Here is a 13,379-nt window from a genome sequence, read left to right on the forward strand (position 1 = left end):
ATGCCTTCCTTTTCCTTCCTAAATGTTCTAGCTGTAACTTTTGACATAGTGTTAAATAGCAGTGCTGACATTGGGCACCCTTGTCTTGTACCCCATCTTAGAGGGAAAGCTGTCAGTGTTCCCCAATGAGCATGATGTTAGCTGTGGGTGACACGGTCAGGTTCATGTGTCAACTTGGCCAGGCTGTGGTGCCCAGTTATCTGGTTGGACAAGCGCTGGCCAGTCGGTTGCTGTGAGGACATTTCATGGACTTATACCATGACCACGCTGGCTGCATCCACAGCTGATTGCATTTGTACTCAGCTAAGGGTAGTGGTTCTCTGAAATGAGTGATGCTTAATCTAATCACCAGAAGGCTTTTAAGGAGGGTTCAGAAGAGACAGTCACTCTTCCTGCTTCACCAGTGAGCCTGTCCTGTGGAGTCCATCCAGACCCTTTATTGGAGTTGGCAGCTTCACAGACTGCCCTTGGACCCTTACATCCCCATGGTTGTGTTGTATTAAGACATTAGGGAAGCATACCTCATAGATATTTAATGCTAGAATTACAAGCTGTATAGTGACCATGTTTATTGGTTTTCAGGCTCTGTATCTAAGACCTCCCTTTCATAAAGAAATCTCACCCCTTTTATCATCACTGTAAGAAAACTTATCTACATAAGAAACTTCTCTATCTACCCAGACCATGTACTGGATGTCCCTATATACTGAATCACCATCTGTGTTGTTGTTACATAGCTGTACAAAGAGAATTACGTAGATCTGGGCCTGTCCTCTAGGAACTCCCATTCCAGAAATTATGTAAAGATGTTAAAAGTTTAAGAACATGAGATTTATTAAATATAAACATCAGACTACTAAAGGAAATTGATAGTTGTGAAACCTGTAGCTTCATGGCTAGGTCCAAGGATTAAAGACAGGGGTCTGTATTTAGTCATGGAAGATCACGGAGCATTAGAGTTGAATAAGAGGTTCTGAGGCCAGAGCTGGACAGACCAGGACAGGAATTTTAGGAGTTGGTGAAATGACGCCAGATAGGTTAGTAAGTAAAACCAACAAAGGGGTATTTTACTTTCACATGATTATCCTAGGCTAAAAGGAAAGAGGTCCTTTCTCTATTTCCACAAATAAGGGAATTTCATGGTCAAGAAAGAGCAGGGCATTACCTAAAGGACTTTCCTATCCTGTATATTGTGTATGTGCACATTACTCAGTCTTCATTCATCCAGTAAACATTTCAGTATCCGTCTATGGGCTAGATATTGTGCCCATAGGGATACAAAATCAAAAGATATAACCTCTTCCCTCAAGAAAGGAGAGCATTCAAGAAAAGCAGTACAGTATAGATAAGATAGATTTTTTTTTCAGGGCACAGCATGACTGGGTCAGGGACATACAAATAATGTGGTCTGGCTGGAGCTTGTAAAAGACAGGCATGCCCAAGCTAGAACCCATCCCAGCATTTGAGGGGTAGGAAAAGGATGCCATCAAAAGATAGAAAGATGAGAACTGTTAAGTTCATGGTGTTTTGCAAGTTAAGAGAAAGGTATCAAGAAGACAGTGGTTGGTAGCAAATGGTGCTTGAGTCAAGTAATGAAAGGATGTAAAGGTAGGATGTGATCTACACCACAGCAGTTTCTTAGGAATGGTGGGAATAGAGAAGGAAGTTAAACAATAAAACCCATCTAGCATCACATTGGAGTACTTACCTTATAAATTCATGGACAAACTTTCTGAGAGCACGAAGGTCAAGAAGGGTTGTTTCCAACTAGAACTATTTTAAGGAACAAGACATCTGACTCCAGTCATTAAATCATTTATCTGAAGATTAAATAAAAAAAAGGTTGGGTGGGCCACGGTGGCTCAGCAGGCAAGAATGCTTGCCTGCCAGACTAGAGGACCTGAGTTCGATTCCTGGTGGCTGCCCATGTAAAAAAAAAACGCCAGGGCAGGGGCATTTCTGGACAAGATAGTGCGAAAGGAATTATTTCCAAAAGCTACTGGGTAATCATATGGGAAGGTGAAAATTGTTTTTAAAACTAATCCAGTCATTTCAATGGAAAAACAGTGATTTAACTATATTCATGCTAGTTATCAAGTACAACTGTGATTAAGAGCCTGGACTTTGGGAATCAGATGGAAGTACGCCAATTGGTGTTACATTTCTAGTTATTAGCAACAATATTCCTCCATGAAACGACAAGCAATTTTAGACCTCATTTCTATTATAGCAGAACTCCTTTGGGTATAAGCTTCAATAACCTGAATTACTTGATAACTAAGGGAATTCAACAATTCATCAATGAAACTACTTTCTTAAATGTGGAAGGGCAATAGTTAATAGCTATTTGACACATACTGGACCACAATTTCTGAAAGCAAGTGATACTTCTCCCCTCTTACCCAAGAATCCTCAATATACCAAGAGAAGTGTTTCAAGAGCCAGTCAGACAGACCAGTTTAAATTGAATATTGTAGGTGCAAACATTACTTCACATGGGACGTCTATCTAGGTAACAAAGAAGACAGATATAATCAACTTAGAACATACTGTTTTTTTCTTTATTTGCAAAATAAGGTGATTAACTTCAATTATTAATCAGAACTTGAAGTAGATCTATATTCTAAATTAATCTCTTTATAGTTAATCATGCACCCTAAGTTTCAGGCAACATTAAAATTCTTTTCATGATGGTAGCCAAGCTGTCATTTTCTGGGTTTCTATCCAACTACTCAAAATTGCCTTGTTTTTGGTACCACAAATTAATATTTATTAAGGAATGAGCAAAAAAGAAAGCTAAAATAAAAGCACATGGTGCTCACTATAACCAGTTAAAGTATATAATACTAAAAAGGGTATCCGTTCCTGGATATGAATTTTTATGCATATTTTGCAGGTACATTCTTCAGGTTCTCAAATTCTTGAAAAAAGTGAGGGTATATGGAATTGGAATGTTTCTTCTTTGGAAGAACTTTATCACATCTAAAACAACAAAAGGAGCCTATTTTAAAACACTGTTTTAAAAAGTTGATATGATGGTCCTCTGGCCAATATGCAGGAACCACCACTTAACAGTTCAAAATGGTATTCCATAGGGAAAAGTTAAAAACAAAACAAAACAAAATAGAAAACATACAACTAATACAATTTCTCTTACTCTTCACTTTTATTTTTCAAAAGTCAAATGTTATTTTTAAATCATCCATCTTCAATTTAGATTAACGTACCATCATTTTTCCAATATATGAAATTTCAGAATTTCTTTGGAATACTAATTCCACGTTTCTAGGTTTAACAAAACAATTGAAGTTTTAAATTCCACTCTATTTCCCTGAATTCTCAAGACAGTTGCTGATGTAAATTTTAATATAAAATATTTAGTCACAAAATAGTATTGCTTTTGTATGCACATAGTTGTAAGATTACTTTGCTTTTTGTCAATAAAAACTATACCATCTTTCATAAAACTCTAAACAAATTAAGAACTGTGATGTAGAACAAAAATTACATATGGTAAAACAGGTACCAGCACAACGTTAGGTTATCTTACATCAAAAAAGTTTTAATGGTCCCAAATATATATACTCAACAATGAAGCATACACACAGGGAAGCAAGAAAAATAAAAAATAAAATGAAACAAAAAAATTATGACACAAATGACCACATCTAGAATTCCACTCAATCTTTAATCAAGTAGGGACAAATCCCCACTTAAAAAAAAATCTGCAGTTCTGAAGGGCAAAGGGAACAGATAAAAAAGAGGAAATTTTATATTCGCCCCTCCCCCACAGAGGTTTTCCAAACCTGTTGTAGCTTGACTAAAATGTTCAGAATGTATGATTTTAAAGGCAGGTCTCTTTATACAAAGAAACTGCTGGCATTCTTTTAACTCATGAAGAATTATGGCAGAATAGCCCATTCTTCTGAGCCTCAAACATGGTCCAAGAAAGCATATTCTGATTGTAGCAACTGACCAGTCAATCCAGAGTTCCACTTATGAAACCTCTGCCCGGTTGGCTTTTTGTTTCCATTTCCTTCCCTGAGAAAAGGGCAATGTGTGGTCCAAGCTGGAGAGCTCAAAGATTTAAGTCTTTCCCCTATATGTGTAATACCCCCCTCCACCTGCTCCATTGAATTGGCACTTGATGAGCAGAAGTCAAGTGTATGAGGCTGATCTGTGTCAGTCATTCACAAGAGACCACTGCTTTGTTGTGGATTTTTTAGGGGGGAGGGGTAGAGAACCAGTTTTTTCAACAGGTACTGATTGTAGACAGTTGCCATTATTACGACTCAAATTTTGCTTTCTTTGACAATGGTAGCGTGTCTTCCTTGTCTTCATCCTCATCATCATCTTCATCATCATCAGGATAATCTACCAGACCCACGAGGCCTCCCTGTTCAGAAATAACAATTATGAGACACACACATACATTTAAAAATATGCACATTTTATGTCTAGAGGAAGGATATAGACTCCTTCACAATGTACCAACTGTAGCTATTTCTGGGTGGTAGGATTAGGTGCAACTTAAATTTATTATTTTATGTGTTTTCTGTATAAATATACTTTTTTTAAAAGGAAAAACTTGTTACTTAAAATCAGAACAAATATTTTTAGCTCTTAGGATTCTCCTGCTCACATTAGGACAAGAAACTGTAGATGAACATTATATTCCTGTTTTAGATCAATGAAACTCAAATGCCAGTATGCTAACTGCTAGTCCAATAATTAACTTATTTTATGAATTAAAAGAAAAAAAGCAGCAGAAGGCAGCAAAAAGGATTGGTTTTGATTCTGAGACCATCTTTTCTATGTTTCTGACACTAAAACTTCACTCAATTCTTACACGATAACTGATTTTTATATCACTCATCTTAATGATAGTAAATGGTTAATTTTTTTTTAGACCTTACTTGGCAAAATAAAGTCTGGAGTGTCCAGATATTAGATTATCGTCAATCCACAATGTTTTAATCTGGGTAGTAACTGGGAAAGTTGATAAAATAATGAGTAACTGAAAACCTTAAAACTTCTGTAAATGTTCTGATACACATAAAGCCTGGAATCTATAATTCTAAAATCAAAATACCAAAATAAAAATATATTCAGACTTTTAGTCATAAAAAAAAATTATAGAAATTTCCCAACTTTCAGATAATTGGGGAGGGGGGTGATTATTCCCAAGTCCCAAATGCTAAATCAATTCCAGAAGACTGTAACCAAAGGGATCTCAGTTGCATTTTTTGTTGAGAAAACTACTAGTTAGGCCTGAGAATTGGAAATGTACCTTGGTAGTAATAGCTGCCATCTGAGATGTATTTTTAGGGACAGATCCAGGAGAGCCAGGGGATCCAGGGGATCCAGGTGATCCTGGAGAACCAGGCAGATTTGTTGCAGATGACTGGCTAGTGAGATTAGTCTTTGTTCCACTAGAGAGGGAAAGCTTGAAACTTGGGCTCTGCCGACCAGAAAGATTCGTTTTCAGAAGCACCTCCTTTTCCTCGCTTTCTTTTACTAAAAATGAGAATACTGTCAATACACCATACTCATTCTTTTTTTAACCCCCCCAAGTGACGTTACATTAAAACACAATTAGCTAGGTTACTCCTTTGCTGGGGAGAAGCACTGAAATGAAGACAGCTTAGTGAAATACTAAAAATATCATTATACACCAGATTTTCCTCTATTGAGACAGAACGAGACATTCAATATTCCCACCCTTCTTGAAATAATATATCCCTCTTTACTTCCCCAAGTCAAATTAATAAAATTTAAATTATCCAGTCACACCCTTAAATCAGTAGTGTCTTTTTAAAAACCTAGTCTTGGGCAGGCCATGGTGGCTCAGCAGGTAGAGTTCTCGCCTGCCATGCTGGAGACCCCGGTGCCTGCCCATGCAAAAAAAAAACAAAAAACCTAGTCTTCATACATTTATAGTAGATAATAATCACTTTAGAACTAAAGATTAAGTCTAGAGTGAGAAAGCCTTCACTTTTCCTTGCATTTTTTCAACATACATTTCTTCCTTTCCATGAATTTGCTTATTGGATCCATAATATCATCATCATTTTTAGTTTTGTCAGATGGAGACACGACAGCTTCTCCATCTTCCATGTCATCTTCATCTGTGTTAAACCACATCTCTTCTTCATCTTCCAGTGTTCTGGCATCTCTTCGATATCTGTGATTCCTCAAAATGGAACGCATACTATGAGTGAAGAGAAAAAAGTAGAGTAAATATACTGAGGTGAGAATTGTTCTTAGATAGTACTATTCCAAAATTAGATATAGTCTTAAAAGATCAGCAAGGACAAAACAGACTCTAGGGTTTATCTACACTGAGGCTGATAAAAATTATTTTAACTAAATGTAATTAAAAAAAACATGTTCTACTATATCTACTAACTAGTGGAATCAAATTTCATATTATTAAAATAATATTACAGATCAGTTATGAAACATTAGGAATTAGCATTTTAAAATATACCATGAGTACGTGAATTCAGGGATTCAGAAAAATGTATAAAATTTTGGAATAATTTGTAACCTTAAATAATTCAAAACAAGTAAGATAATATCCCAATTTTATTTTGGACATATGAAACCTCATTGTCACATTATATCTTCCCCCAACACCTCAAAGCTTGATACTATGCTTAAGGAAGGTATGCAGATCCTACTAATATCTATTTGCACCTTGAGGTAAATATTTATGTTGACCATTACAGAAAACAAAAACTCTGACTCACTATCTGCCTATCTTCCCTAACCCAAGCCAAATAATACTGAATCACCAACATAACTTGTTGCTGAATGAATAGTAAAAATATACGGTAATTTACCTGTCAAGTTTGGGATTATCTTGCCTTTCTCTTTGTTGTTCAAACCTCAGTTTCAATCCTTTAAATGTCTGTACATAATCTACATCTTCCAGTGCTTTCCAGTAATTTTCAATTACGTGAGCAGTTAATGATTTTATATCTTCCTACAGAAAAGAATTATTATAAAAATTGAAACAGGAAAATATTATTTTAGCAAGTTGAAGTTTAACTGTACTAAATTTATAAATCTGACAAAAAGTGTAATTCCATAAAATTATTATATAATCTTAGAGATAATTAAGCAATGAAAAATAGGCTTAATATATACTGCCTACTCTGTTGGTGTATCCCCAAACCACCTAAGGGTCTTTTCAAATCCATCCTAAATCTGGAAACATGTATTTTTAAAGCATGCCACAGACAATTCTGACACACACCAATGTTTCAGAACTGCTAATAGTCTATTATTAAAGGATCAAGGAGAGTTTATGCTGAAAATGATCTTTAGAAAAATGGGAGGGAAGAAAATAATCAAGAAAAATCCAGAAAATCTCAAAGTTAAAAACAAAACAAACACATACAAATGCTTCTCTGTCAACTATAGTTTTACTTTTTTAGAATGAGGACCATGACACTGTTAAATTAGGTTTTCGCACTATCCCATAAAGACTCATAGCTACTGAGAGATATTTAAGTTTTATTTTGGATTTATTAGTTAGAACTGAAATCTCTTGCAAGCTTTTGGTAACATTGCTTTTCCTTTCAAACTAAATTTTAATGGGGGGGAAAAAAACAGAGAACCCACCACTCTAATAAATTCAAACATCTCTATTATGGCAGAGTTCATTAGATTGTAGCGGGATCCATTGTTGAGAAATGCTTTGACCACTGGTTCAAACAAAAAGCTTTTCATTATGTAGCGGTTGTAAAACTCATCTTTTAATCCAATAATCTTTCTCTTAAATCGAAGGGCACCTGAAACATACAGGAAGTTTTGTTTAAATCACATACCACATTTTGATATTTTAGACTTAAGGGGGGTACCCCGTTTAACAAACAGTAATTCTTTAAGCAGTGATATATATTCGTGCTTCTGGAAGTCTGAACCTAAGTGTAAGATTATAGAAGTGCTATCAGAAAAAAGTATTCTAACTAAAAGTAGTATATGTCATTATAGAACACAAGTCTTAGAAAGCCAGAAAATCTCTGGAAATAAACCAGTTACCAATGACCAAAATGTAAATGGCATCTGAGATAAGAGCTAAGACAAATCTATCATACTACTTAAACTGTTAAGGGAGAAAATTCCAAACATATGTTTTTTATATACACCTTAAAAGCAGTAGAAAAATCATTGTTTTATTAGGGCAATCCACTGTATAAATTGATCCTCAGTATTTTTGGACACTCTTTATTAATAAATTTTGCATTGGTTTATTTGTGGAAGTGTTTGTAGAAATTCCGTAACCCAAAAAAAAAAAATCTGTACAACCCAGTATTTGCCTTCCTGTGGTTTAGAAATAGATGGATGTGGTTTAAAATGTGGTCCTCTATGCTTATTGCGAGTATGCTTTTTAATTTTTTTCTAGTTTTCCTTTTTACAGTTATTTAGGCTTTAACTTACAGATTAAAAGGTATATTTACATCTTGAGGTATGGGGAGTTACTTAAGTCACCATTCGTCAAGATCCAAATATACTTCAGACAGCTAGATTTCAACAAAGCCCTCTTTACCTAAACTGAATTATCAGTAAGTTAATGCCCCAGTTATTGTAAACAGTTTAAAAAAGCATACTCACTTCATGCAGTCACATCGTCTTCGGTTGTCAAGATTAAATATTGTGTTTGTATTTTGATTTCTTTGGAGATCATGGAAGTGGCTCGTTAAATTGCCAATTTGTTATTAATCAAGTCCTTCATGAGCAGGTAGCCAGGCAACCATGCTGACACGGTTTCTGGGTGGGAAGGCAGAGGAGTAAAGCAGCTCAATTTTTCTTTAGTTGGCAGAAAAGAGGTCCACAAGTGATTGCCCAATTAGGTACAAATTATAAACTGCCTTAACTTATTAAGAGTGTATCTTTCTAAAGAAACACTCTGGGCAGGGAGTTTCAAAAAGTTTATAGAATAGTAATTGCATTTTATTTTTTAAAATACTGAATATATTCAAATACATAAGCATGGTGAAATAAGACATTTTAAACAATAAGAGACATCTTTCTGTGTGGTAAGTCAAAGCCTAACGGGTTTATTTCTAAAAGCATTGTTTTTAGAGTTTTTTGTTTGTTTGTTTGTTTTTTTAACTTGTCAAATGAACTTTGAGAGGCAGTTTCATTTATTAGAATCAAAATCAATACTTCGGGGCTCATACTAATAGGTCAATTTTTAAGCTTTCAGTAATTAAGGCAAGAGATACTATTTTAAGAATTGGTACTTGAATGCTGTAGGCTTTGTGGAGACTTGTGTCCTACCATAACACACACTAGCTTAACCCTCTAGACTACATGCAGTTCCCAGGTGAAAGACACTCTCCCTGCCTAGAACTAAGGACAGATAGCACCACTGACTCTTCAAGAGCACTTCTATCTAGAAATTGCTGAGGCAGATAGAAGATGGTTCTAATGTGGGTTATTTTGTATTTTTTTTGCCCTCATTTCCATTTGCCCTCACTTCTTTGCATAAAAAAAATTCTGTGTTATTCCCACCAAAACCTCTCCCCAAAAGAAATTTTTATCAAAAATAGCTCTATAAAGTGACCTCAAAGAAACCCAATTGCTCCAAGGAAAATAGAGAAAGCTTTTGGGGTAGGTCAAATTAACATAACAGTAAGATTTTCAATGTAAAACGTTCTCTGCTTTGACTCAGGACAACTCTTTCATTAACATGCTACAGGAATTTCTTGAGCTTACTTTCCACCTTTATAAACAAATCATTTAGTTTTTATCTTACACATGCAAGATTTTTACAAAGTAAGTTGAAGCTTCTGGATTCATATTTAACTAATGATGTTGAATAAAAGCCTGTACAACAAAGTTTTTCTTTGGTTCACACTTCTTAAAGATGTCCATTATTTTTTTATTAACAAAAAGAGCAAAACAGACAAAAGTATGAGTTAAAAGGCTAGAATGTAAGATCCAAGAATCTTGAAAAGGCAAGAAACAGACTGAAGGATATATAACTTGTAAAGGCAAAGTTCAGAAAGGATTGCCAGTCTTTTTTAGTCTCACCTACAGACTTGACTGGTTATCTTACAAAAAATGATAAATCTTACCAATTAAAAGGCAACAGACATAAGTAAAAAATTTCTTTGGTCCCCAAACTGTTTACATTTAATCATTTATTATATTTTGTATTATATGAGTGCATCTAAACTTGAATATTCAAAAAAAAAAATCTTTCCTTAAAAAATACTCTTATTTCAATGTATACTTCAAACAGCAGATCTAGGAATATTAAGTAAATCTCCCCAAAACTATACTTTCTTCTTAGGACTCCTTGTAGATGACAAAGCCAGTCCTACAGGGCTTTTTCCTAATGACTGGTACCTTCATTAAGTGGATATTTATGCTCAACTCTAGGAAAAGTGCTCTACTGAAAAGTCATTTGAGAAAGGTTTACATGTAATCTGCCTCAGTTAATAAAATAACAGCAATAATAAGACATAACTAAAGATTCTGCTGACTTACTACTTTCCTACAATTTAAGGTTTTATTTACTTGCAATGGTTTTTTCCACTATTCTCATTAAATTGAGAAATTTTCTGCAAGCAAAAATGATGAGATGAAGCCCCATGGCAAGAACGGAACTGAAGAAAAGGATTTCCCTTTTGGCCACATATCCTACCATTCCTTTCCCACTGGACTCTTCTTATGTTCTATCTATAACAAACTACCACCATGCCAAGCCCTGTCACACTTTTCCTTGAGCAAGACACACCTTAAATTACCACTATACTGAAATTTTCCTGATCTGTCTCGTTAATGTAGAAAATTTCCACTATGCCTCCAAACATACCTCAATATAGTATTGTTGTATTTTTTATTTTTATATGACTACTTCCTCATAATGCACTCTGATGTCCTTGATAGGTGAGTCCTGCTCCTAAGATCACCTTCCAAGTACCTGGTATATATTGTACTTCACCAAATTTACAATGCTGCAGATGGCAAGAAACTTTTTCTATCACTAAGAAAACAAAATCAACAAACAAAAAGAGCTACCACTTCTACTAGGGCAATGCCAGTAATTGTTAAGACTCACCTTGACTTCAGAGATGATAAATACGTAAAAAGGCACATCTTAGAATCAATATGGCAGTAGGTGTTATAATAAATGTGTTGGACTAAAACTGATTTGCTTAATTTATTCATTTATTCAGTCCTTCCATTCTTTCCCATCTGCTCACAAACTCCTTTTCCCACACTCCAACAAAACCCTCTATATGTTGACATGAAAGAACAATAAAAAGAGTTATAATCTCCCTCTAAATTATTCCTTGGAGCTCTCACTTTTCTGTGACAGGTATACAGGGTCAAATGAATCTATTTAAAAGCCCTTCTCTTGTCTCTGTTAAAGCCATGGCTATAAGCAGTAGTAAGGTAGAATAGAAATAATGCCACCTGCAGAAAGTAACTAATGAATATCTGAAAGCTAGAAAATGAAGAGATGCTCTGATCACATGACTCCTCAGTACACACGGCAGTATGCACACTGTCAAGAAACTTGGGGAAAAAAAAAGAAACTTGACAACTGTCAAACTGATAGAAAGTTTAATGAAAACTTTAGAAGGAAACACATTACAATAATATTTTAAAGATGAACCAACATCAGAAACATCCTTATAAACAATATTGTTTTTACAAGGTAAAATTTTTAAAAAATCAATTAAGCCAAATAATCAAAAATTAAAAGGATAGCAAAAATGGATGCATATGCTCAGGTTTCCAATTAGTGTGTGACTATGATGCCTTGAAACACCAAACTTACCTTTAAAGACCAAAAGGCAAAAGGTAGTTGCCAGCAGATATCTCTTATTCACCCTCTAGATACCCCTAAACTTGGCCGGCCAACTTCACAATAATGATGGTTGTAATAAGAAAACTCATTAGCTTAAGAAGTCTGGCTGTTAATCAATAACCTGGCTTTGCCTATTTCTAATTTGGAAAACAGGTTTACTCCAACAAAACTATGGTCTCAAAAACCATGACTATGAAAGTTAATTATGAAAAACTTGTATAATAAACCACCTGTTAAAAGACTATATGTTGCTCTAAAAAGGTGCCTCAAACTTCTGCCAAAGGCCAGACAGTAAATACTTCATGCTTTGTGGACCACAAATGGTCTCCACACATATTCTTTTATTTTTTTAAAACATAAAAATCATGCTCAGCCTGCAGGTTATACAAAAGTATGCCACAAGCTGTAGTTTGCTGCTGATGCTCTAAAGTAACTGGAATAAAAGGATCACAGATGTTCTTTTAATAACTTAATAATTTAATATGGTTTTATGAATGCACTCTAACCTGTTTGCTGTATATTAACAAGAGTCAGGAAAATCACCAGCCCAATATGACAAAACAACATAATTAGCAACAGAGATGGTATTAGAATTTAGGTCTTCTGACCTGTAATCAGTATCTTTTCTTACCTGGCAGTAAGACCTGAAGATATCAACATCATAATATATAAAGATAAACAATAATTCTACCAGAAACAACACTTACATAATGCCAAGAAAGCATGCTTTGAGGCCATAAGAACTAACACTCTCCGGAGGATATCCTTATTAATAATGTAGTTCTTTATGTGGTAGGTATGATGTTCCACACAAAATGTTAACAATTCCAATACAAGTGCCAATAACTGGGCCGTCTGAAAATCATCTAAAATAAACAAAGCACAATTATATTTAATGGCTAACATTTTTTTCCCTCCTCAAATGTAAAAACCTAAATTACAATCAAGTAAAATGTCTTTTCTAGTTAACATTTCTGAAATCTACCACAGCTTTACAACAAAGCTAACCTCACATATCTTAAATTTAGGGAAAAGGAAAACATTTTTGAATGCCTACATTGTGTCAGAAACTGTGCTCTACTTATATTCTTATGTATTTTACGAACCCTATGAGGTAGGAAAATGTTAAATAACTCAATTGAAACATACCTTGTTATTGTTTTCATACAGATCTGACAACGAATTCTTAGATGCATTATACTTTTTGTACTTATGTCTAATTGTAAATTGATCACTAAAAGAAATGCAGTATTTGTAACTGCCAATATCTATAGAGGCCTGTTGCCATTTTTGTCTTTCATGATATTTTTGTTCCCAAGAAAGGAAGGAATATATTTTTTCTTCCTGGTTGAGTTGGTGTCATGTGTTCTTGTTTATGACAGTACTCATGGCTTTGGGACTTTGAATTGGTAAATATTCATGAAAAAAGCATGATACTTTCTGTGTGATCTCAACTACATAAAAATGAATGCTCAGTTGTGTGCATACACATAAAGGACCTAGCAGGGTATGTCAAACCGTAAACTGCTTGTGATTCCGGATG

General features: G+C 34.7%; 1 protein-coding gene across 2 annotated transcripts in view; it reads right to left on the minus strand.

Moving 5' to 3' along the window:
- Window positions 1–3,147: 3,147 nt before the first annotated feature.
- The window catches only part of PPP4R3A (protein phosphatase 4 regulatory subunit 3A), a 36,139-nt gene continuing 25,907 nt past the window's right edge, over window positions 3,148–13,379 (minus strand). For both annotated transcript variants that reach the window (XM_077123353.1, XM_077123352.1), the window contains exons 10-15: window positions 12,544–12,702; window positions 7,630–7,799; window positions 6,846–6,988; window positions 6,021–6,211; window positions 5,291–5,517; window positions 3,148–4,396 (exon numbers count right to left, since the gene is read on the minus strand). In XM_077123353.1, coding sequence (XP_076979468.1) covers window positions 4,286–4,396; window positions 5,291–5,517; window positions 6,021–6,211; window positions 6,846–6,988; window positions 7,630–7,799; window positions 12,544–12,702 — 1,001 coding nt within the window. In that variant the 3' untranslated portion in view covers window positions 3,148–4,285. The remainder of the gene's footprint in view (window positions 4,397–5,290; window positions 5,518–6,020; window positions 6,212–6,845; window positions 6,989–7,629; window positions 7,800–12,543; window positions 12,703–13,379) is intronic.

This window comes from Tamandua tetradactyla, chromosome 12 (genome assembly GCF_023851605.1).
Source record: "Tamandua tetradactyla isolate mTamTet1 chromosome 12, mTamTet1.pri, whole genome shotgun sequence".
Lineage (NCBI taxonomy): Eukaryota > Metazoa > Chordata > Mammalia > Pilosa > Myrmecophagidae > Tamandua > Tamandua tetradactyla.